General features: G+C 48.1%; 5 protein-coding genes across 5 annotated transcripts; 2 read left to right on the plus strand and 3 right to left on the minus strand.

Annotated features, from left to right (window-relative positions):
* Window positions 1-256: 256 nt before the first annotated feature.
* Window positions 257-3871, minus strand: LOC9634386 (glutamate dehydrogenase, mitochondrial). The gene is made up of 20 exons (XM_024671688.1): window positions 3766-3871; window positions 3600-3725; window positions 3451-3542; window positions 3296-3401; window positions 3105-3233; window positions 2922-3013; window positions 2809-2862; window positions 2687-2758; window positions 2566-2640; window positions 2419-2511; window positions 2218-2367; window positions 2069-2167; window positions 1912-2016; window positions 1756-1851; window positions 1626-1705; window positions 1473-1560; window positions 1208-1403; window positions 1058-1162; window positions 448-985; window positions 257-386 (listed from the first exon to the last, which is right to left on the minus strand). The coding sequence occupies exons 1-17, from the start codon at window positions 3863-3865 to the stop codon at window positions 1320-1322; spliced, it is 1641 nt and encodes a 546-aa protein (XP_024527456.1). The 5' UTR covers window positions 3866-3871; the 3' UTR covers window positions 257-386; window positions 448-985; window positions 1058-1162; window positions 1208-1319.
* Window positions 336-1212, plus strand: LOC9634385. The gene is made up of 2 exons (XM_002966760.2): window positions 336-585; window positions 635-1212. Exons 1-2 carry the CDS (start codon window positions 348-350, stop codon window positions 1150-1152), a joined length of 756 nt encoding a protein of 251 aa, XP_002966806.1. The 5' UTR covers window positions 336-347; the 3' UTR covers window positions 1153-1212.
* Window positions 3872-4882: 1011 nt separating the features above from the next.
* LOC9636112 (receptor-like protein kinase HSL1) lies at window positions 4883-8466 on the plus strand. The gene is made up of 2 exons (XM_024672059.1): window positions 4883-7826; window positions 7883-8466. The coding sequence occupies exons 1-2, from the start codon at window positions 5147-5149 to the stop codon at window positions 8224-8226; spliced, it is 3024 nt and encodes a 1007-aa protein (XP_024527827.1). The 5' UTR covers window positions 4883-5146; the 3' UTR covers window positions 8227-8466.
* Window positions 8467-11587: 3121 nt separating this feature from the next.
* Window positions 11588-14210, minus strand: LOC112345464 (glutamic acid-rich protein-like). Its single transcript, XM_024672267.1, has 3 exons — window positions 13979-14210; window positions 13170-13377; window positions 11588-13087 (listed from the first exon to the last, which is right to left on the minus strand). Exons 2-3 carry the CDS (start codon window positions 13332-13334, stop codon window positions 12146-12148), a joined length of 1107 nt encoding a protein of 368 aa, XP_024528035.1. The 5' UTR covers window positions 13335-13377; window positions 13979-14210; the 3' UTR covers window positions 11588-12145.
* A 761-nt stretch (window positions 14211-14971) lies between these two features.
* Window positions 14972-16881, minus strand: LOC9636113 (glutathione S-transferase T1). Its single transcript, XM_002967132.2, has 7 exons — window positions 16478-16881; window positions 16084-16157; window positions 15973-16033; window positions 15866-15919; window positions 15736-15815; window positions 15474-15679; window positions 14972-15418 (listed from the first exon to the last, which is right to left on the minus strand). Exons 1-7 carry the CDS (start codon window positions 16570-16572, stop codon window positions 15236-15238), a joined length of 753 nt encoding a protein of 250 aa, XP_002967178.1. The 5' UTR covers window positions 16573-16881; the 3' UTR covers window positions 14972-15235.
* Window positions 16882-22863: the final 5982 nt, after the last annotated feature.

Below are 22863 nucleotides of genomic sequence, written 5' to 3' on the forward strand. Positions count from 1 at the left end.
TTTCATCCAGACAACAACACACAAAACACACAGGTACATACATATACATTACTTATACTATACAGTTCGAACAGGAGAACAACGAATCCAACACATACACACCACACAAACGCACAGACAGCCATGATCGATATGGTTTTACTGAACAGCACAAACAACACAAGAAAGAAAGAACACACACACAAACACATACACGCACAGAGGGATCATACACACACAACTGACTGAAAGATTTTTTGGAACGTGTAAACATATATAAAACACCCAGTCTTCTAATGAACCGATTACTTACACTTTTGACTACCTCGAATTGAAGAGCTTCTGGCCGTCGGATCGGATAGAGAGGGATGAGGGGAGCGGAGCTCGCGTTACTCGGTCCATTGCGCCTGTCAGGTAAGCTGTGCTTCAATACAACTAGAAAGAAGCGAAGAACTTGGAAAGTCAGACCTGTTCGTGGCCTCTGGAACTTCTTCGGAGGTAGAGAAGAGGCCACGGATTCTATCTCATTTTCGAAACAGTCTGGCTACCACGAATTGGAGCTCCCTTCGTTTCTGCCACTGCTCGTCCAAGACACCTTCCTTGCAGGTCTGTTGCTTTCGAACTTGACGTTGAAACATTCTCTCTTCTTGTGTAGATAAAGAGCTCAAGTGCTGCTACAAGGCATCTCTGGACGGCTTCAGTGCGTACAAGTTCCACGGCTGCACTGACTTCAAAGGTCCCTGCGTCGTTCTAGGCGTCACTCGAGGCGGACTTCGTTTCGGTGGATTTAATCCTCTCGGATTCCGGAGCACTGATGACTACTACGACACCTTCAAAGCCTTCCTGTTCTACTGCCCTCAAGGAGATTCACCACCTGTTATTCTTCCCAAAGTCGGAGGCTCGGGAGCTGCAATATTCGACTATGCTCGAGGAGGGCCGCAGTTTGGAGCTGATGGACTTTTGATCGGGCCTCCACTAGTTCCTGTTATGGGTGGCCTTTCTGGACCTGATCCAAACAAAGGTGAAGGCGATCTCAGCCAAGCAAAGTCGAGACTAGGACTTTCGTATGCATGCAGACCTGATGGAAAGGATTCGATTTTCGGTGACGATAAGAAGGCCACGGTTGTCGAAATAGAAGTTTTCACTTGTCCAGCAATACGTGATATGTACTAGGTAGACTATACTGCAAAGCGAGGAGTTACAAAGGGATTTTAAAGAAAAAACTTACCGAAACGCATTTCAACGTAGTAAGGGAGACAGGCTCTTTGATCAAACGTTACCATGTGTATAAATGTCTCAATGTACAAAGGTTCTGAACTCTATAATTCTGAGTGCTGCTATCAGGGAAATATCCCACTGACTTTGTAGCATGTCGCTATCCTCTCAATAGCTATCAAATATGCTGCTGTGCGAAAATTGCAGCCCTGCAACAAAATATTGAATCAGAGAAACAAACTCATGAGAAACAAACTCATGAAAAATAAACAAGTCACCTTTTTAGCAGCGACCGCCTTAACTTTGTCCCATGCAACCAGCATGGTCTCTTCAAGTCCGGACCACACGAAATCCACCTCTGTATTTCTGGAAAGTTCGCAGAACAGCTATCAGAAAAAATGCTGCAAAGTTGAACCCCGGCAGAAGCTAACCCTTTAACAAGTTCGCGACGAAGCTCGTCAGATAATCTGTTTCCATTTCCAAACTCCAGTTCGAGAGCCTCAAGAAAAACCTTCATGGTGAGAAACAAGTTAGTTCAAGGTATCAGATAATACAGCCCACCCGTTTTCCACGCTCTTCCATTCTACGACTCATGCGCCCAAAGTGAATGTGATTCAAATTCTTTAGCCATTCAAAATATGACACAGTCACTCCACCCTGAAAAGGCACCATCACTAAACTTGCGTGAGCGATAAACAAAGAAGCCACACAATATACCGCATTCAGAAGCAAATCTGGTAAAATAACAACTCCTCTTTTCTCTAGGATCGCTTCGGCCGCAGGAGTTACCGGGCCATTAGCAGCCTCTGCTATAATGCGGGCCTGTTCACAAAAAGGTTTAAAAGTTCTCGAAGCATTGCTTTCGTTTTTGTACCTGTATAAGAGAGGCGTTGCCAGAATGTATTTGTGACTCCAACGCAGCTGGAATCAAAACATCACACGGCAGCTCTAATATTTTTGAAGAGTCTTCAACCTGTGCGACCAGGATTAGAACGTAAGAACAAAGAATATGAATCCACTTACAGTGGAACCCTTGGGAAATCCTGTTATTGTTCCCTTTCGCTTAAAGTAATCCTTGACCTCTTTGATGTTCAAGCCCTTTCCTGTCTCATCAACAACCCCACCATCCTTCTCTGCGATGGCTATGATTCTTCCGCCAGCATCTTCAATGCACTGAAAAACAGTAGTTTGAAATTGCTTCCCACCGTAATCTGGTCATCTTACATCAATGGTGTGTTGACCGACGTTTCCAAAGCCTTGCACGATGATAGTTTTCCCTTCAATACCAGGTTTCATTTGCAGCTTGGATATCAGACCCTGCATAAAAAGAAATGAGTCGTAAATTCGATTTTGAAACAAACGCAAAACAACCTCGTCATCTAAAAACTCTCTCAAACAGAAAAACACTCCTAAGCCTGTAGCTTCTTGCCTCCCATGAATACCTCCCTGTTAAATGGTAAACAGAATGAGCAACTAGAGTGCACTATAGTACCTCTTCAAGTGGCTTTCCAGTTACGCAAGCTGTTCCATTTATGTCAGTTGACTGGAGATGCTCGTAAGTGTCCTGAAAAAAATCCTTTTTGACAAAATCACAGCATAATAACCAACAAATACCTTGATCCAGGCCATTTCTTGGGATCCTGTTCCATAATCAGGGGCAGGAACGTCCTGAGAAGCCGAGTAATGCCACGTTTTGATCTTTGATGAGCAGAAGGAAATCCACTTACAATCGCAGGACCAATGAAGTTCTTCTTTACAAGCTCACTGGTGTATCGCCTTATGATCGCTTCCTTTTCCCCGGTGGAATACTTCGCAGGATCTGAAGGAAAGCATTGAAACTTTCAAGTTACCTGTGGCAACATGATACTACTCAGAAAGAAATAATTCTGCATTACAAAGATCATTCCCACCTATTTTGATTCCTCCTTTCGCCCCTCCAAATGGGATGTCCACCAGAGCGCACTTGAAAGTCATCAACGCAGCCAACGCCATTGTTTCTTCGGCATCAACATTTGGAGCCATTCGTATGCCACCCTTGACTAGATAGAAAGAAAAGTTAGAGAGTATGACTTCATCAAGAAGAACTAATAATAGGCCATACCTGGCATTCGATGGTGAGAATGTTGAGCTCTATAAGCCTCGATAAGCTCCACTGTTCCATCGGAACACTTGAGAGGAAATTGGACCTTTAAGATATTGTTACATCCCTGCAAAGAAAGTGTTGTCTTGAGAAATCCACTAAAAGTAGTAGGTCACCTTGATCTGAGCCAATATATCTGGAGTTGGAGACGCTAGTGCCGCAGCTTTATCGTAGTAAATATCCACCGCCTCCAAGAACGCCGCATCACCTGCGAGAAATCGATAGCACAGGGATGATCGAAAATCTTGCTAGAAAATCACTATACCAGTGACAAGAGAGGATAGATTCCGGGGTAGAGCCAAGACAGCAGGAATGCATCTCTTAGAAAGAATTGAACTGCGTCGGAGCAACATTTCCATCTGTGATCGACAAGAGAGAATCAAAGAAAGTGCTAGCGGAGGAGTTTTAAAGAGGGAAGAGGATGATCGAACCTAGTCGCATTGCCAAAGACAGGGAATCACCACGCAATCCGCGAGTGAGCTGTGGAATCCCGACGCTTGCCCAGGCAATGCCCGCCCGGGCGCAACACATTGCTCTCTTTCCCTGTCATACAAGAATCGCGCCCTAGCGCGAATCCAAATCTGCGGTCCACACCACCGAATCAAGGGCTGAAATTTCACCAGCCGCTGCGACATCCAACGGCTCACACTGAAAATGTGACATCGATTTTGAGCGCCAAGGTTCAAATTAAATGTTTCCTAAAGGCCACAGAGTTAACGCTCTTAACCGTATGGTCGGGGGTTCGAGTCCCCGGGCGGCGTGACGCCAGTCGAAGTCAAGATTTTTCTGGTCGAGTCTAGTCTGGACGGCGTTGACTGGGGCCCATTGGAGGGAGTGTGCTCGTCGCTATCATTTTGGCCACCCCAATACATAGTTACGTTGTTTGGTGTGTTGCGGGGATTTGTCTAAGATTGCGCTGTGAATGTGCCACTGCCACAGCTTTGTCTAGAGAAAGTGGCAAACTTCTTTGGACGCTCCTTTAGTGTTGTTTGACCTTCCAAAGGCGTTGGATTGGTTTGGTGCTATAGTGACAGGGCCATCAACTAGTAAAGGTCAGTGAAAGTACCCCCCCACTTTTGTTGGCTACCTTGGCTTGGAATTATAGGCTTTACGCTAATCTATAATCCCTCCACTTATAGGCTTTAGTCGTTTTTATAATCCCTCCATCGATTTAAGCACGCGCTTTGAAAGTCTTGCAAGTTTATCGATGAAAATGTGAAAACAATGGAAGGATCCAACTGTGTTGTTCCATCAATCTCGTAAACCGGCCTAACTCGGCTGTCTGGCACGATAAAGCTTGTTTAATCTGGTCAAAAGAGATGGCTAAATAGTTCTCCTTTGTTTCCATTATCTTCTCCAGCGCTTGTTTCGTGGCAACTTCTTTAGCTTTTCCTTCTAGTGTTTGTAGATCACGTTAAGAATCATGGATGGATGGCTTCTAGAAAAAATGGAGGCTTCCACCAAATAAAAATGTGATCCACTAAGTTATATCGTAGAATTGCACAAGACCCCAACACACGCACGGCACTAGCCAGCTACCAATGCTTTGTAAAAAGTAATAAACTGGATTCCTTTTCACCTTTTACCGGGAGGAGGTGAGAAAAGTCCCCCCTTCTCTTGGTTTGAGACGAGTCCTGTCCAAAGAAGAGGGCAAAATATCACTAGCAATCGCTACCCGGATTCTTAGGGTTCTTCCAGCAAGCAATGGAATCATCAGCGATCGGGCGCTAGCTCCAGCTAGCACGAGGAGGATCGCACAGGTACTTGTCTGGTTGGCACTCTGTTCTTGCGAGATCCGCAAGAACGAGGAGAATGGGGGGATTTCCGGGCGAGAAATCTCCGATATTTGGCCGATTCCAGCTGCTGCTGCTCGCGCTCGCTGCCGTGAGCTACATTTCCACTCCCGCTGCATTTGCTCAGGAGGTCGCCATTCTCATCCGGTTCAAGCAAAATCTCGAGAAGCAGGCGCAGGGGGAGCTCCCGGATTTGTTCCAGAGCTGGAAGAGCACTGATTCGAGCCCATGCAAGTGGGAGGGGATCAGCTGCGACTCGAAATCCGGGCTCGTCACTGAGATCAACCTGGCGGATTTGCAAATCGACGCGGGAGAAGGGGTTCCACCGGTGGTTTGCGAGCTCCCGAGCTTAGAGTCGCTCAACCTTGGAAACAATGAGATTGGCGGCGGTTTTCCACAGCACCTCTTCCAGTGCTCCAGCTTGAAGTCACTCAACCTCAGCATGAATCTCTTCGTGGGGCTTCTTCCAAACAACATCTCGGCGCTCACCAAGCTCGAGAACCTGGACCTCTGCGGGAACAACTTCACCGGAGAGATTCCGCCAGGATTTGGAAGGCTGCCCAGTCTCCTGGAGCTCAATCTCACCAACAATCTGCTCAACGGGACCGTGCCAGGATTTCTCGGTCAGCTCTCCAACTTGCAGAGGTTGGATCTCGCTTACAACCCCATGGCCGAGGGTCCTATTCCCGAGGAGCTGGGAAGATTGACGAAGCTCAGGAACCTCATTCTCACCAAGATCAACTTGGTCGGAAAAATCCCGGAATCACTTGGGAATCTCGTGGAGCTGGAGGAGATACTGGACTTATCGTGGAATGGCTTGAGTGGCAGCTTACCGGCGTCGCTGTTCAATCTCCACAAGCTCAAGTTGCTCGAGCTTTACGACAACCAGCTCGAGGGGGAGATTCCAGCCAACATCTTCAACTTGACATCCATCACCGACATCGACATATCGAACAACAGGCTTACCGGGAGCATTCCTTCGGGCATCACGCAGCTAAAGAGCTTGAGGCTGCTGCATCTCTGGCAGAACGAGCTCACGGGTGCCATCCCCGAGGGGATTCAAGACTTGGGGGACTTTTTCGAGCTCAGGCTGTTCAAGAACAACTTCACCGGCCGGATACCGCAGAAGCTCGGCTCAAATGGAAAGTTGGAGGTGTTCGACGTCTCCAACAACATGCTCGAAGGTCCGATTCCACCCGAGTTGTGCAAGTCCAAACGCTTGGTCGAACTTATTCTCTTCAACAACGGCATCACAGGCGGGATACCGGACTCCTATGGCTCCTGCCCGAGTGTAGAGCGTATCCTGATGAACAACAACAAGCTCAACGGTAGCATACCACCCGGTATATGGAACACGGAGCACGCCTACATCGTGGACTTGTCCGAGAACGAGCTCTCCGGTTCCATCTCCTCGGAAATCTCCAAGGCTTCCAATCTCACCACACTCAACCTCTATGGAAACAAGCTATCGGGTCCTCTGCCACCAGAGCTCGGCGACATTCCTGACCTCACAAGACTGCAGCTCTACGGCAACATGTTCGAGGGAGAGCTTCCTTCCCAGCTTGGCCAGCTTTCCAGACTTAACGTCCTGTTCGTCCACGACAATAAGCTGGAAGGCCAGATTCCCAAGGCGCTGGGAATGTGCAAGGACCTTGCGCAACTTAACTTGGCTGGTAACCAACTCACAGGAAGCATTCCAGAGTCGCTGGGTGATATCAGCGGGCTCACCTTGCTCGACCTCTCGAGAAACATGCTTACTGGAGACATACCACTGTCCATCGGTGAGATCAAGTTCTCCAGCTTCAACGTCTCGTACAACAGACTCTCTGGACGAGTTCCCGATGGCCTGGCAAACGGTGCGTTCGACTCGAGCTTCATTGGCAACCCCGAGCTGTGTGCCAGCAGCGGTAGCAGCTTGCTGTCCCTGAGCTCGTGTGGAAGAAACGGAGGAGAGAGCTCGGGTTCAAGACATGGACGTGTGGGTCTGCTGGGATACGTGATCGGTGGAACGTTTGCAGCAGCAGCTCTCCTCTTCATCGTCGGCTCTTGGCTGTTTGTCCGGAAGTACAGGCAGATGAAGTCGGGTGATAGCAGTAGAAGCTGGAGCATGACCTCGTTCCACAAGCTCCCGTTCAACCACGTGGGAGTGATCGAGAGCCTGGACGAAGACAACGTCCTGGGAAGCGGTGGAGCTGGCAAAGTTTACTTGGGCAAGCTGAGCAACGGACAGGCGGTGGCAGTGAAAAAGCTGTGGAGCGCGGCCAAGAAAGGTGACGACTCCGCGTCCCAGAAGTACGAACGGAGCTTCCAGGCGGAGGTGGAGACGCTGGGCAAGCTCCGGCACAAGAACATCGTCAAGCTCCTCTTTTGCTACACCTGCGACGACGATAAGTTCCTCGTCTACGACTACATGGAGAACGGCAGCCTCGGCGAGATGCTCCACAGCAAGAAAGCCGGGCGGGGTCTCGACTGGCCGGCGAGGCACAGGATCGCGCTGGGAGCTGCCGAGGGGCTGGCTTACCTCCACCACGACTACAAGCCGCAAGTTCTCCACTGCGACGTGAAATCCAACAACATCCTACTCGACGCGGAGCTTGAGCCTCACGTAGCAGACTTTGGACTGGCGAGGATCATCCAGCAGCACGGGAACGGTGTCTCCATGACGAGCATCGCTGGAACTTATGGCTACATTGCTCCTGGTAAGTTTCTCGAGCTCTCGGTAGGTGTTCTAAGCTCGTTTTTGTTCATGGTGCAGAGTATGCTTACACTCTCAAGGTGACCGAGAAGAGCGATATCTACAGCTTTGGAGTGGTGCTGCTGGAGCTCGTCACGGGCAAGAGGCCGATCGAGGCGGAGTTTGGCGATGGAGTGGACATCGTGAGGTGGGTCTGTGACAAGATCCAAGCTCGCAACTCGCTGGCGGAGATCTTCGACTCGAGGATCCCATCGTACTTCCACGAGGACATGATGCTGATGCTCAGAGTTGGGCTGCTTTGCACCAGCGCGCTGCCCGTCCAGAGGCCCGGCATGAAGGAAGTGGTCCAAATGCTCGTGGAGGCGCGGCCAAAGGAGAAGATCCTCGCCAAGCAAGCAGTGTAAGACCATCCATCTCCATCCATCTCCTGGGCAACGCTGCAATGGCACTGCAGCCCAAGAGCAAACTTCCAAGTGAGCAGAGCTCTAGAGAGTTTTCCTCCATGGCCATCGCAAGAACAAAGAAAGAGTTACTCCAATGTGTTGTTCTCTAGGGTAAGATTTTCTTGCGATCTAGCTTGGGAAGAGCAGCGGATTTTAAAGCAGAGAAAGCCACTGCCGCTCCAAGCGGTCTAGTTTTGGTAATGCTTGCTTGAGACTATTTCCTTAGCAGTCGATTGGATCCATGGCATAGCGTCGATCATAAGCTAGTAACAATGCATCCCAAGGCACGGTTTCACGATCTCCTTTGGACGTTATAACTTGCGTCTTTGGTTGTTGTGTCCTTGTGATCCTCGAATTGGTTTACTGCTCTTGCATTATTATTATTTTGTTTCATATGATTGATTGACAAACTTGAAGCTCATGCCAGAACAAAGCTTGACGATTAATCTCAAGGAAATGGCGTTTGGAAGTTTGCTCACAAGATCTCTCACGGTACGTTGTAAACTTCGATTTGCCTCCGCACGATTTCGTCTTCCTCGACGATAACCAGCGGTTGCGTCTTTGGAATCCGGGTGAAAAACCAACCAGTCGAGGTAAAAACGCTGGAGTTTACTTTCTCTATGTCTATTCAGGTGATTGCCCAGAGACAATAGATATGCAGTGGCTGAGTTCTTCCAAGGAGAACGAGGCCAATGCGGCCGGTCTTGGAACAGTCCAAACGATGCTTCGTCCCGCAAAGCTCCAAGGAGCTCCAAGGCAATCATCGGCGTGCCCGAGGCGAAAAACCTCGCTAGAACGATGCGCAAACATTGTTATCGTTCGCAACGAGAGGTGATCGATCTCTCCACGGTCTTTTATATGTATCTCGTGGTTTCTGTTCCTCTGCCAAGCTATTCACTCACTCACTCTTTCCATTTCGCGTTCTTGCACAGGTGGAAGAGAAGAAGATGATGAAGATGGACTACTCCAGCAATCCCGACACTCTCATCCCCGGCCTCAGGGACTCGCTCGCGTTGCAGTGCTTGGCTCGAGTGCCTCGGGCGTACTATCCAGCGCTGCGGCGAGTCTCACGGATGTGGCAAGGCACGCTTCTCGGCAGGCAGCTGTTCAAGCTCCGCAAGGACCTCGGCCTCCAGGAGCCATGGATCTACGTGCCTTTCAGCTCGAGCTCCACCTGCAGCAGCTGGCTGGAGGCCTACGATCCGGTGGAGAACGTGTGGCACGACATCGGCACCATTCCAAGCACAAACCCTGGCGAAGTTCTCAAATGCTTCGCGATGGTGCACATCAAGGAGCGGCTCTTCATCATCGGCGGCAAGATCAGCAGCAAAGATGGTGGAGACCTCTACACGTCGCGGAAGGTCCGGGCCTTGAACACCATCACAGGAAAGTGGAGCCAGTGCGCGAGCATGTCGGTTCCTCGTGTCGACTTTGCATGCACGGTGTGCAACGGGGTCATCTACGTCGCCGGCGGGCGCACGGGCCTCAGGCACGAGAGAGGGATCGATCTCGCCGAGGCCTACGTCCCAGCGCAGAACGCATGGATTCCTCTCCCGGCCATGAACATCGCCCGCTACAAGTGCGTGGGAGTCACCCTGGAGAGCAAAGTCTACGTCATTGGCGGCTTCGCGCTCGCGGGAAGCTCGTCCGGCATCAACGAGGAAGATGATTCTCTGGAGAACGACGACGCGGAGACGATGAGATACTGCTGCTCGCCTGTGGACCGGAGCTCGGTGGACGTGTTCGACCCGGCGATTGGAAGCTGGGGGCTGGCTCGAGCGATGTGGCAAGTTGACGTGCCTCCCAACCAGATCGTCGCGGTGGAAGGGGTGCTCTACAGCTCCGGGGACGTGCTGAGCGCCTGGAAGGGACGTGTGGAGCAGTACGATCGTGGGCTCAACATATGGAAGATTGTGGATGGATCGCAGCGGCTCCAGCCCGTGTCGAGGGCCGAGAACAGCAGGTTCTGGGAATCATCACGCAAGTGGCAGCAGTGCTACCTCACCATGGCACAGGTGGGGAAGTCATCACTCTACTTCATTGGTGGCTACAGGAAAGCTGGTCATGATGACGAAGGATCCGGCGAAAGCTACACCATGAGCGACCGAGGAGTCACCTTGGAAGTCGTGAGCGTTTTCGATACGAGGGAAGGGAAGTGGCGCAGCACGGAGACGCCGTCCATGGCTGGGAAGGAGCTTTGCAGCCACTGCTGCACGTTAGAGCTCTAAAACAAGTGAAGACGAGCAGACACAACACACAAGATACACTTTGGCGCTGGTGCTCGCCAGGTGAGTGAGAAAAGGAGTTTTCCAGTTCTTTTGCTTTGTTTTTTTTTTTGTAACTTAAGCTTGGATGCCAGGTGAAGGAACTGGTCGTGACGTCGATCGGGCGGCGGCTGCTGCTGTTACCGCTGCATCCTTGGCCGGATTTCCAGGACGGGGCATTCAGCTCGAATCGCGTCGGCAAACTCCAAAAGGTTTTTACAAGCACAAATATGCGCTGCTGTTCTGTTTGCTCCTGCAACAATCCAGTACTGGAGCTTGCTCGAGTGGCCGGAGAGGAGTAAAGAAATCGTATCCCTTCCCTCCTCCTCCCCTCTCTTCTAAAATATGTTATGTTGAAACCGATGCTGTTGCTGGCTGGTACAGGGTCGCGTGGATTCATGTGATTCTGTTGTTTAGTTTTGTGTGTCTCAGTAGGTAGTTACTCAGCGCATAATCACCCAAGAGAGCTTGTTTTCTCTTTCAAAACTTGTTTGTGGAGGACATGATGTACATTGTTTGTGGATGTTTGGTTTCATGTTAATAGTAAAGATAAGCTGGCAATTTTGACTTTTGATCTGTTCTCTCTGAGCGACAACGATGCTGGCTGGTTAGTAAATTAGAGTTCGGTAATCAAATCACTAAACACATATAGTGGATGTGGAGTGGATCATGGGCAAGTGCGATATTTCCTTGATTTTTCTTCCACCAGCGTACGGACGAACAAGTAAACCAAAACAAAAGCAAAGAGGTCGAAGAGGCATCAACCACAAACTCTTTCTTCAGCAGTGGAGTGGACCCACAAACCACACATTCACACATCAAAGCACACTTGTTGTTTTGACGGATCAATCCAATCCCATCCCAACGAATATATATGCTGCACATCTCTCTCTCTCCCAAAACGATGCGGCCCCCGGAATGGACAACGCCTTTCCCGCCCCGACGGTTTGAATTTGAATTCAAATTCGAATTCGAATCCCCGTCCGTACCGCTCACGAAAACCCCATGGCCTCCTCTGCTACGCGCACGGATCTTCTCGTGGAAGACCAAACAATCTCTCGGGTAAATTCCTTCTTTAAAGTGGATTTGGCCCTCCAAGTGATTCTTAAGTACATGGGCACAAAATACAAGCCTCTTGCTTCGTCAAACTGCTGGAATCAAAGGCATGGATCCACCAAGACTCTTCTCCCTCTCTCAAAAAAGTAGCAGAAAAAATTGCAAAGCAAAGTAGTACTACCTAAAAGCAAAACTTAAAACCGACCCCCCAATGAAGAACAAAGAAAGAATTTGATCCCCCCCCCCTCCAAACAACTAAGACGTTGTTAATCACTCTAGCTAAAGACTCGTTCTCTGGAAAATGTAGCAAAGAACAAGCAGCGAAACCAGTAGAATGGAAACGAAGAAGAAACGAAGACGAAGAAGAAAAGAATTAAGTAGAGAACCGCCACTCTAGCAACTTCGCGTAAAGAATACGAATTCTCTGCCTGATCTCTCAGTCCTCCCGGAGAAGAAAGGATCAAACGAAAGGAAGGAGCGAAGGAAGGAAAGAAGAAGTTAAATAGGCCTAACCTCGACTCGCTCGATGGATGATGGATGATCGATCGGTCGATGGGGATTCAGGCGATAAGCACCTCCTCCTCGGCAATCTCCCCCTCGGCCTCCTCCTTGAGCTGCTTCATCACCACCATCTCCCGCTGCCGCCGCATCTCTAGCACCTTCCTGTGCGAGTTGGAGTGCTTGTCCGACACGAAGCTCGGGCTCCCCGCGGGCCGGTACTCGGGCAGCAGCCGGCCCGACTTAAACCGGACACCGCACGCGTTGCACAGCGTCTTGGGTCCCAACGGACCGGCTCGCCACTGTGGAGTTTTCTGCGTCTGGCAGTGGCTGCACTTCCTCGATGGCATCTCTGGCAGGCCATCGCCGGACTGCTGCTGCTGCTGCTGCTGCTGGTGATAGCTTTGATGACGTTGAGCCACCCCCTGGTTTTGTCGCTGCTGGGCATCTTTGCATTGCCTCTTGGCGGCCGGGAGCCTGATCAGCCCATCGTCGTCCTGATCCTCCGTCACCACCTCGCTCTCCGTCGACAGAGCACAGTCCGACTCGTGAGTCTCTGAGTGCTCGTCCTCCTCCTCTTCCTCCTCTTCGTCTTCCTCATCTTCCTCCTCTTCGTCCACCTCATATTCCTCCTCCTCAAGCTCCACATCTGCGTCGTCGTCGTCGTCGTCATCGTCGTCCTCTACGTCCTCCTGCTCTTCATCGTCCGTGCTCGCTGTGTAGCTGGTCTTTGTGGGCGTTATGGTCCGCCCCCTCTTGCTCCTCCCCGTGCTCGAAAACACGTTCTTCACATCGCCGCCGGCGTGGACCGAGGAGATTGAAACCATGGCTGACCTCTCCGATGTCGCGCAGCTCTCCAGCACAGACACCGGGCTCATCATGTATAGCTGCTCTTCCTGCTCCTGCTGCTGCTGCTGCTGCGCTCGTATCCGGTTCTTTTCCTCCTCCCGGGCCGACGAGCCCAGCAACACCTTTGCATTCCCGAAATCGAACCATCCCAGCTCCTGGAAACACACAAGCACAATCCGCATGAGAAACTCCACACCCAAGAAAAAACAGAGGCAGCAAGAAACACAAGAAACGTACCGGAGCGCAAAAACTCCGGCTGTCGATGAGCGAAGACAGCCCGCTAGAATCGCTGTTCTTGCTGCTGTCCTCGAGATCGCATATCGGACCCGCGAGGCCGTCCTGCGAGAAATCCAGCAGCTCCTCGATTCCAAACGAGTCCAAGCAGCAATCGGCCTCCTCCATTAAGCTCGCCCAAGAAGAAACCCGTTGTCAAGGCGCCGTGTGGCTGCAGGAAGAAGAAACCAACAATGGAAGAGGAGTGAGTCAAAAGATATGCCGATTCAGCACGACCCACAAAAGCCAGCCGCACAAAGAAACAAAATGCCCAACAGTAGGCAAATGCAACATGCCAAGCACAAGCAATTCCGCTCCATCTCTCTGCCCACCCGGCCGTCGCCCAGTCCTCGCACCTCTTTCTTTTTTCTTCCTCCTCCCAGCTAAGTAAGTAGCGAGCTAATTTTTTTCTCCTCTCCAGCTCTCTCTTTGCTTTTCCCTTAACAACACCAACGACACCAACACCACCATGCAGTGGTGCCCCACACGCAAAACATGCTGTTACCCATTATCCACTGAACGCCATGCTGCCACACGAAGAAAGTAATAGCAACGCCGGCCGGTTCTTCTTCTTGTTCTTGATGATCGAACCAAAAGAACCGCGCCGCTACGCCACGCCGGGCGATATTACACTCGCTCTCTCCCCTCTCACCTCTCTCTCACCCCTGGAAATGCCAAGAACGGCCGAAATATCTCTCACGCACAAGCAACCACACGCAAATTGCATGACAGAGGACGGACGAAACGGCTAGAACTGAGAGATGGACACTCACCGGAGAAGCCGCTCGAAATTTCGCTGCGATGCCACCGATTCCCGATAGCGCGGCGGCGCGGGGAGAAAAGAATCGCTCGCTTGCGAGTGAGCTAGGAAGCTGGAGCTAGGCGATGGCGCTGCGTCGTCGCTGGAGAAAGAAATCTTGGCGCTTCGAGAAAGGGGATGACCTAGAAAACCCAGCGCTGTGTGTGCCGTCGCCAAAAACCCACAGGGAAGAGCTATGTCCGTGTTGTGTTCATCCAAGTTGAAATTTTAACCCCGGATTAATCCCCCACTCCCCATTTGGACAGCATCTGCCGCTGCCGCTGACGTGGCGCGCCACCGTTGGCCGATCGACGTAGCCGTGCGGTTGTAACCACCGGATGCGCGGCCACGTCTGCGGCAATGCCCCGCGCTTTTGGCCTTTGAATGGGTCGCCCTTTATTACGTGGTCACCACTATTTTCGGGCGCCGGTTATGATATGGAGTTAAAACCGCGGGATGGAAAAAATCACACGCCCGTTTACGGACCGTTGGATGGTAGAGGTAGGTGAGCTCCCACCGTCTGATGATTCCATTCGTCCACGAGAAAGGCCGCTTTGCAGGTTCGAATCATGGCGTGACAAGGATCAGGTGTAAAACTTAAGGCTAAAAGTACGCGTAATTTCTACTCCATGGCTTGGCTTGATACTTCAAACCCAAAAAGAAAAATTTTACCAATACATCACAAGCTTTATTTCTATTTTACACGATCATCACATGGTTGCCAGGACATTTATACTCTTCTTTCTTACCAAACCTGGCTGGGCGGCGGTTAAATCCGCGCGGTTTCGTTTTTACCTTTATTCTTTTACTGCGTATTCGACGAAAAGGAATTTGAAATGGGGTGTCACCTTTCGCTGGTGTCGCTTATCATGTAAGAGATCGCTGGCGGCCGCTGGCTGACCTAAAAAAAATTTCTGGCCAAAACGCTGGCATTGTCTCGTGGGTCTCCTTTTTAGAGGCGCTGTTGTGAGTGGGTTCTGGTAAGTTGGTATTCAAACGGGAGCTGGTAACTTTCTCGATTTTACCCAGTGAAAGTTCCAGGCAAGTTTTTGACCAGACCCGAAAGACTTCAAACAAAGCGCGTGTCGACGAGTTTAGAACGAGTAAATCTGGGACGCCGGCTGATAGAGTCCTAGCTGACAAATTTTGTGGAGGGTCCATTCTGATATGCCGGGTATAACAAGTCATGTGAGGAGTGTACGAGATGAAAATGAAAACCACGGGATCTTCCTTAGAGCTTGGACTTGAATCCCAGTTTCTCGTGCCTCTGGGCCTCGTAGTTTGACGCTGCCTTTCGCAGGAGCTTGTGGATTTCGCCGAAGTGTGGCGACGTTGCTTCCTCCGTGTCGATTAGCCACTGTCTTAGCTTTGGAAACGGACTAAGAAGATCCGAGAGTTTTGCTGCACCGAGAAGCTGGAGAGTACAAAAGAGAGGTCGCTGAAGGAGTGCCGAAATGGAAAGAGATTACCTCTAGCTGCGTGATTTCACAGCACAAGCTGAGATCGGCAATACTTGGTTTGAAGGAGCCACCGAGAAACTTGGTGCCACCTTGCAGCCACACGTCTTCTATCTTCGACAGGGAAGATCTTAGCAGTTTCTCGGAGTCACTGGCCAGCTTTGGATCTTTTGACAGTCCAAGAACTGGTGCGAGAACCAAAGCCATCACCAAACCAGCTGAAACTTGACACGAATCAGCAAAAAACTTCTACTCAGTGACACCGTCAATTTACCTGCGCCGCGTCGTAAGTTCGCATGATGCCAATCGAGGATGCTGTCAATACGAGCTCGTCGAGATAAATCCGAGGGATACCTGGACAGCGAGGAGACACTTATTTATGATTAAGCCAAGGAAAAACATACCAGTGGTCGGGGACTTTAGGATAAGTAGCTGCAAGGTATCTGAGGATAGCATGGCTGCAAAGAGATTTTGTTTAAGGACCTGGAAGATGTGACAGCACAAACTAGACCTTTCAAACAGTTTAAATCCATGGTCGACAATAGCAGGCACCTGGCCCATCGGATTGATAGCTACAATCAAACAAAACTTGGATTTCATAGGAGACGAAGAGGATACATACCTTTAAACTCGGGAGTCCTTTGCTGGCCTTTAGCTACGTTGACAACGTGAATCTCGGCATCGATGTTGTTGATCCTGGAGCAAAGATCACAACAACAACAAACGAATAGAAGTAAAACGAATACATTAAGAGAACAAAAACGATCGAGCTAAAACGCAGCCAAAGATCAATCGATTTGATTGATCCTCCAAAAAGAACAAAAAAATAAAGAATCGAATGCTGGCGAAGCTAGAAAATGTTAAGAAACGCAGGCAAATCATCACTCGATTTGATTGATCCTCAAAAGACAACAGGAGGAAAAAAAATCCATGCATCGATCAAGCAAAAATCCTGGCGCAAAGAAATGCGCCTTTGTAGTGATCAAGAGGGAAGCAAATCAATCTATAGAACTTACCGGCAGAAGATGAGAATCGCTCGCGACGGCTGCGACATGAAATCCACATAGAGATGGAGCTTGGAATCCCTCTTGTGCGGCGGCGCCAGCGCCATCGCCACCGTCTCTCACTCGCTATCAAGCTACACAAATAAAAACCCTCGCGGCTATGGTGTCAGGAAATATTTCCACTCCAGCCACGATCTTTCCCACTCGCTACGCTGCAGCTGGCGGATCGAGAGCAGCAACCCGCGAGGGATGAACTGCTAGGGCTTATCGCCGAGGAGAAGAGGAATAAAGAGAGAACTCTTCGCGCTGGCAACCACCGATTCGCGGCTGTGGAGGATGCTGTGGACGACCGAGAAGGAGCGCCCCTATTTGGCACTCGCGCTAGCGACATTCTCCAGGTGAGGAGATAAATTCTAACGTGGAATTCCAGTTAAGATAAAGGGAAAATTACTTTTCCTTCAAATTTGCATGAAGTTTTGAAAGCCATTTCAAAAGCATATTCTGTTTTAACTTATAAAAAATAATGCCCACGGCTAAATGGATTTTACTTAGTCATGAACTTATTTTAAGGGTATGCTATGATTCAATTAAAGATTTATAACATAGCTATTGTTGGACAAAAGGCTTATTTTGCTCAATCAAGACTTTTTGTGAATGAGCATTCATGTGGTCTGATTGAGTATTTAGGATGTCAAATAAAAATTGAGTTTGCATTAAAGATTTCAAGAATTAGAAATAAGATTTTCATTATGGGTGTTGTGGCCAATGTGGTTATAATTGACACACATGTATTTGAAGTTTAAAAACTTTTATTGATTTTCTTATCAACTTTTAGCTATAAACATAATATAGAAGATATTATAATATCCAAATTTTAGAAGCTTTTTTGCAATTTTAAAACTTCTAGGGACATATTTGTTAAATATTCAAAATTTTAGAGAAGATAAAATCCTATGGTTATGGGTTTGATACTTGGGAGATTCCTTCATAAAGAGTGGTAAGTTTTTACAAACTTTGCTAATAGCCCATCATTTGTCTTCATTGTTAATATTCAAGTTTTATACTTTCTATATTACATAGCTCTACTAGGTTTGAATCATTATACTTGAATGAGCACCATATGATTGGATTTATGAAGCAGACTTTATAGAGTTCCACTTTTGCCCAACTAAAATTCTATATGGATGCAATGCATTATTTCCTGTCTTTGTGTCCCTAGTCTTTATTGTCTTGTTATAATTGTTCTATCCCTTATATGATTTGCTATAAATAGTTTCAATCACTAAGCATAGATATTTAAAAGTGTAGATGTTGAAGGATGGTAAATATCCTCTAATTAGTTGAGATTGCATTGCTAATATAAATGTCACTTGTGTGGTGTGTTATCCAAATTCTACTTATAGGTAGTATGCCCCATAACAATTAGATGTAAACAATTAAATTTTTCATTCTACTTTAGTCACTTAACTATGTTTTTGACCACTTGGAGGAGTTTCCTTCACAACCTTCATAAATTCTCATCTCGACTTAGGGACTTGCTCGCCCCCAAATATGCTCTTATAACTACACTAATTGGCAAAGACGAATAAACGTGGAAACCACCACTATAGCTCTGGCACCAGTTGCCTAGAAGCGACAAAACATATATCTCCCAAAGTCCCTCAAATTCCCCCTCAAGGACTTCGACCACATAGACTATAACAGACACAAACATAAGCTTCAGTTCGACTATAACCCCTTATAAGACACAAATCCCAAAGCCCTAAAAGTGGAGCTGAAAGAGTGCGTGGCTGAAATAGAAGCCAAACAAGAGTAACATGTTTGGACTAAAAGCTCTGACTTGGACAGTCGGGAGTGGGAGTGCAACTCCTAACGAAGTGCTTGAGGAATGAGCATGAAGCAAGTAGTAAGTGAGTCTTTAGAAAATGGGACACAAGAGGACCAACATATGATATGTGGAGGAGTTTGAGATAAAGTCTGAGAGGGACCTGAGATGGAGTCCAAGATGGACCCGAGATGGACCCGAGATAGAGTCTGAGATGGAGTCTGAGATGGAACCGAGACCGAGTCCGAGTCCAAGACTAAGACTGAGTCCAAGACCGAGTCCGAGTCCAAGACTGAGACTGAGTCCAAGACCGAGTTCGAGTCCAAGTCTAAATACTAATATAGGCTGTTGGGTGAAAGCCTAAAGCAATCGTCCCCCAGGGTAGGGGGGGGGGGCGGCACTGTAGGGGGTTCCAAAAGTATAGTAGGGAGAGTGTGGCGGTTGGATCCTAGTGGAGCCAGTTTGGCTAGGAAAGGCCAATTTGGCCCAGGAAGGCTATACCTAGCTATTGGGTGATGAGATAACCACTAGGAAGTCTAAGGCTAGAGTGAATAAGGACCGACAAGCAAGGTAACTTGATGAAATGTTCAAGAGCCGGCTCTAGTCCCCCCGAGAGATCAAATGATCAATGCTCCTAATCCAAGCGTGGGTGGCACTACCTACTTCCTACTTGGATACTTGGTGTGGCTGTAGCGCACATGAATTTGGAGCCGAACTCCAAGCCAATTGCACTATAAAACAAGGGTCCGGTACAATCCCACGAGCACTAGCTCCCCGTATCCAGCATCTGCACGCAAAATGATGTCCGACGGAGTTTCCGTCTGACACAATTTTGGCATACCGGTGGTCTAACGCGAGGAGGAGGGTACCCCACCGACTAGAGCAGCGTGGAGCTTAGGCTTAGACCCAAGCTGGACGCAGAACAAGGAGCGACACAACCTAGTGGGAGCCAAACTAATGTTTCAGGTGGTCGGACATACATTCCAACCACTATCCCTACTATACATTTGGAATCCCCCTCCCCCTTGAAGAACACACGCTTTGGGCTTTCACCCCAAGCTTCCCTTAGTATTAGGAGTTAGTCTTTGGGATAAGCTCGAAACTTACTAAATATGGAATGTCCCTAGATTGCGAATTTGGACACAGGGCAAACACCATTGTGTTAAGGCCGAACTCTACATTCCATATATATGCTAAATGAGTAAATCTAGACACTTTCCATAAATAGCATTTGGGACCGAAATGAGACTAACACAAAGGGTGTGATAGCGAGGGTGTTTGGCAGACACAATAATCTATCATCCAGTGATATTGAGGGACTAGTCTCAATATGCGAGGGTTCTTGTCACTAGCAAGTGCAAGACAAAATGAGATAAGAACTTCTTACCGGGCTAAATATGCTTAGTTAATAGTACGTAAGAATTCTGTCTTTATGCTCGTCCAGTCTAAGTACACTCGAAATGCCCAGTTAACTCCACTAGCACAAGAGGGGCTACCAAAGGGATCCAACTGTACCAACTTCTTGCCGTCATGGCAGTAAGGAAAGAATGTCTATAAGGACTGGCTGACAAGTATCTTTCGATACCTGAAGTCACATTCGCAACACTCTCCCCCCCTTGGGGAAGATCAACATCCTCGTTAATGCATACCCGAGTCTAGCAAACCGTCAAGGAAACAACTTCGAAAGTTAACGGAAAACACACTATGTTGGAAACACACCGACTTAAATGAGTTATGGAACGACCTCTCTTCTACGTCCAAAGACGTTAAGACTCAGACACCCTCCGGCCATTACCGACAAGGAAATGACTAACGGAGTTAGCCACCCTTGCAGCTTCGAGTACCACTCAGCTTACAAAGGAATGATACATCCCTGCTCGCAGGTACATAGGGAGAAGGCCAGAGACTTAACTGCCCTTGAACAAGAAATCAACCCCCGTCGGGAAGATTTAGACAACTATTATAAACTGGCAAATTAAGTTGTTTACATGACCATGCCCCTTTTCAAAAGTGAGTCATCGAGAGAGAGGTGGGGACTTGTGATCAGTCTATAATAGTTATCCCCATGGTTGTGGATTGGACCCATGCATTGGATCCAATCCACAACCATGGGGATAACTATTATAGACTGATAATATAGACTAACCGAAGTGCCAAAGTCAGCCTACCAAAACTGACCCAAGTACTAACGAACAAGAGAAACGACACTTTGATGTATAGAAATATATTACTTTATTAATTTGCAAAATTTATTACAAGATTTACAATAGTTAATCTTTATTACGATTCTCATACTTCGTGACAAGCTCACGAGCATGTGTAAGATTCCTAAGAGGTTCCCAAATTGATTCACAAGATGGGTAACCTTTCCACTTAACTAGATATTCCTTCGCACTAGCCTGTCTTCGAGACCGAGCATCCAAGATAACTTCAACTTCATATTCTGGTTCACTGTCCACAACATTTGGTGGCAAACAAATCTTCCCGTGTCGAGCAACATCCATAGTGTAAGGAGCCAAGAGATTGGCATGAAATACAATATGAATATGGAACATCTCCACAGGAAGGTCCAACCGATAGGATACATCATCAATTCGTTTCAACACCTGATAGGGTCCAATATATCTCAGTAACAGCTTCTGAGACAAAGATCCCTTAATATTCAAGTTCCGGGAAGATAGCCACACCTGATCTCCCACTTGATAGGATACATCCCAACAATGCTGATCCTTATCATGTCGATACCTATCCTAAGCTTTGCCCATTGCCTTAGTAGCTCTAGACCAACCTTGGCATAGCTGCTCTGCATAAGTCTCAACAGCTGGGACCAACACTTCAGACATTGGTTTCGGTACAACAATCTATTAAGGAACCCCATGAGCATTTCCTTGCAGCATCTCCCATGGAGAACAGTGAATAGCATTGTGAAATGTGTTGTTATAACAAATTTCTACTGTGTCTAAATGCTCAACCCAGTGGCATTGGTCTGCTGTGACATAGTATCGTAGATAATCCTCAACTTGAGCATTCACGCATTCAGTCTGAGGACGATGAAGTTCTGCAGCCGCCCCCGGTTGCACGAGTTTCAAAGTTCAAGCCTTTGAAACCACCCAACTTCAGAGGCATGCGGGACTATTAAGTTTTGGAAGACTAGGTCTATGATATGGAAAACTATTTCATAGCGGCAGACGTAGATGATCGTACGAAAGTTGCGTGCGCACAATCCTTTCTTACCGATCATGCTAAAACTTGGTGGCGCCAGGTGTGTGTTGAAAAAGGGCAGACTAGAAGTTGGACCAAGATGCAGTCTTGTATCCGTAAGGAATATTTGCCGCATCCCCCACTATCCTTCCGGTGCTCGCGGATGATCTTGGTCTGAGACTTCGCGCCGAGCTGCGGTGGTTAAAGCAATGAGGGGACCTCAAGCATTACGTTAATGCGTTTGCTCAGAAGTGCATTATAATTGTAAATATGAGTGCCGAAGATGCTTGGAGTTATTTCCTGAAGGGTTTAAGTTCACTTTCTCGTAATGAGATTTTGAAGTTTAAGCCAAAGACATACCTGGAGTGTAAGGAGGCAGCGCAGCAAGTTGCTTTTAGTCACTCGCTCATGGAACAATATTAGCAGCCGTATGCTGGTAACTCAGATAAGAATTAAAACTTTGGGAATAAACAAGGTGATCGGAAACAAAGGGTGGAAGGTAGGTTCTGCTTTGGAGGCTCACAAATAACGGTTAACAAAGGTGGTGGTGGTTGGACACCACCAGCAGCTTCTTCTGGTCCTAGGCCCTTTGTTCCTCCTCCTGGTGGGTACAAGCAGCAACAACCTGTAAAATCTGCTCCTAGTGGAACGGGTAGTGTGGGTCATTGCTTCCATTGTGGAGAGTCAGGACATAGATCCTCGGAATGTCCCAACAAGCATAAGACAAGGTCTCAAGTTAATGTCATGAAGGAAGAAGGTGGTGGTGAAGCTAAAGGGGTTGACGAGTTAGTCAATGCAGATTATGAGGAAGAGGAGGTGAGTTACTTTCGTTGCTTTCCTCAAACTTTTCTCGTAGTCAATGCAAACACTGATCTGTTGATGTATCTGGTAGGCTTTGTCTGCGGACACTGAATTCGAGTGATGATTGACACAGGAGCTACGCACAACGTGATATCTGAAGACTTAGTTAAGTTGTTAGGATTGAATGCTGAGTAAATGTCGCCTATGCACTTCTGGTTTGCGGAAGGTGGGCAAGTAGCCAGAGAGTTTGTGAGTGATGTTCCAATAAAAATATCCAAGTGGAAAGAAAGAGTGGACTTGGTAATGTTGAAGATACCAAATTTTTAGATGGTGTTTGGTATGGACTTCTTCAACAAATATATAAAAGGGATTTATGGTGCTGGACAAAGTCGTATCACGTTGAAGTCTGAAAGACGTCCCGATGTGTCCTTTCAGTTGCAAAAGCATTCCTCAAAGGATTGGGATGCAAAGTTCCTGACTGCAAGGGCCGCTCAAAAAGCAGCTAAGAGGGGATGTCGGACCTTTTGGGTTCAAGTGATGGAAGCTGAGAGTGTTGGTGACTCAGTTCAAA

This window comes from Selaginella moellendorffii, unplaced genomic scaffold (genome assembly GCF_000143415.4).
Source record: "Selaginella moellendorffii unplaced genomic scaffold, v1.0 SELMOscaffold_8, whole genome shotgun sequence".
Lineage (NCBI taxonomy): Eukaryota > Viridiplantae > Streptophyta > Lycopodiopsida > Selaginellales > Selaginellaceae > Selaginella > Selaginella moellendorffii.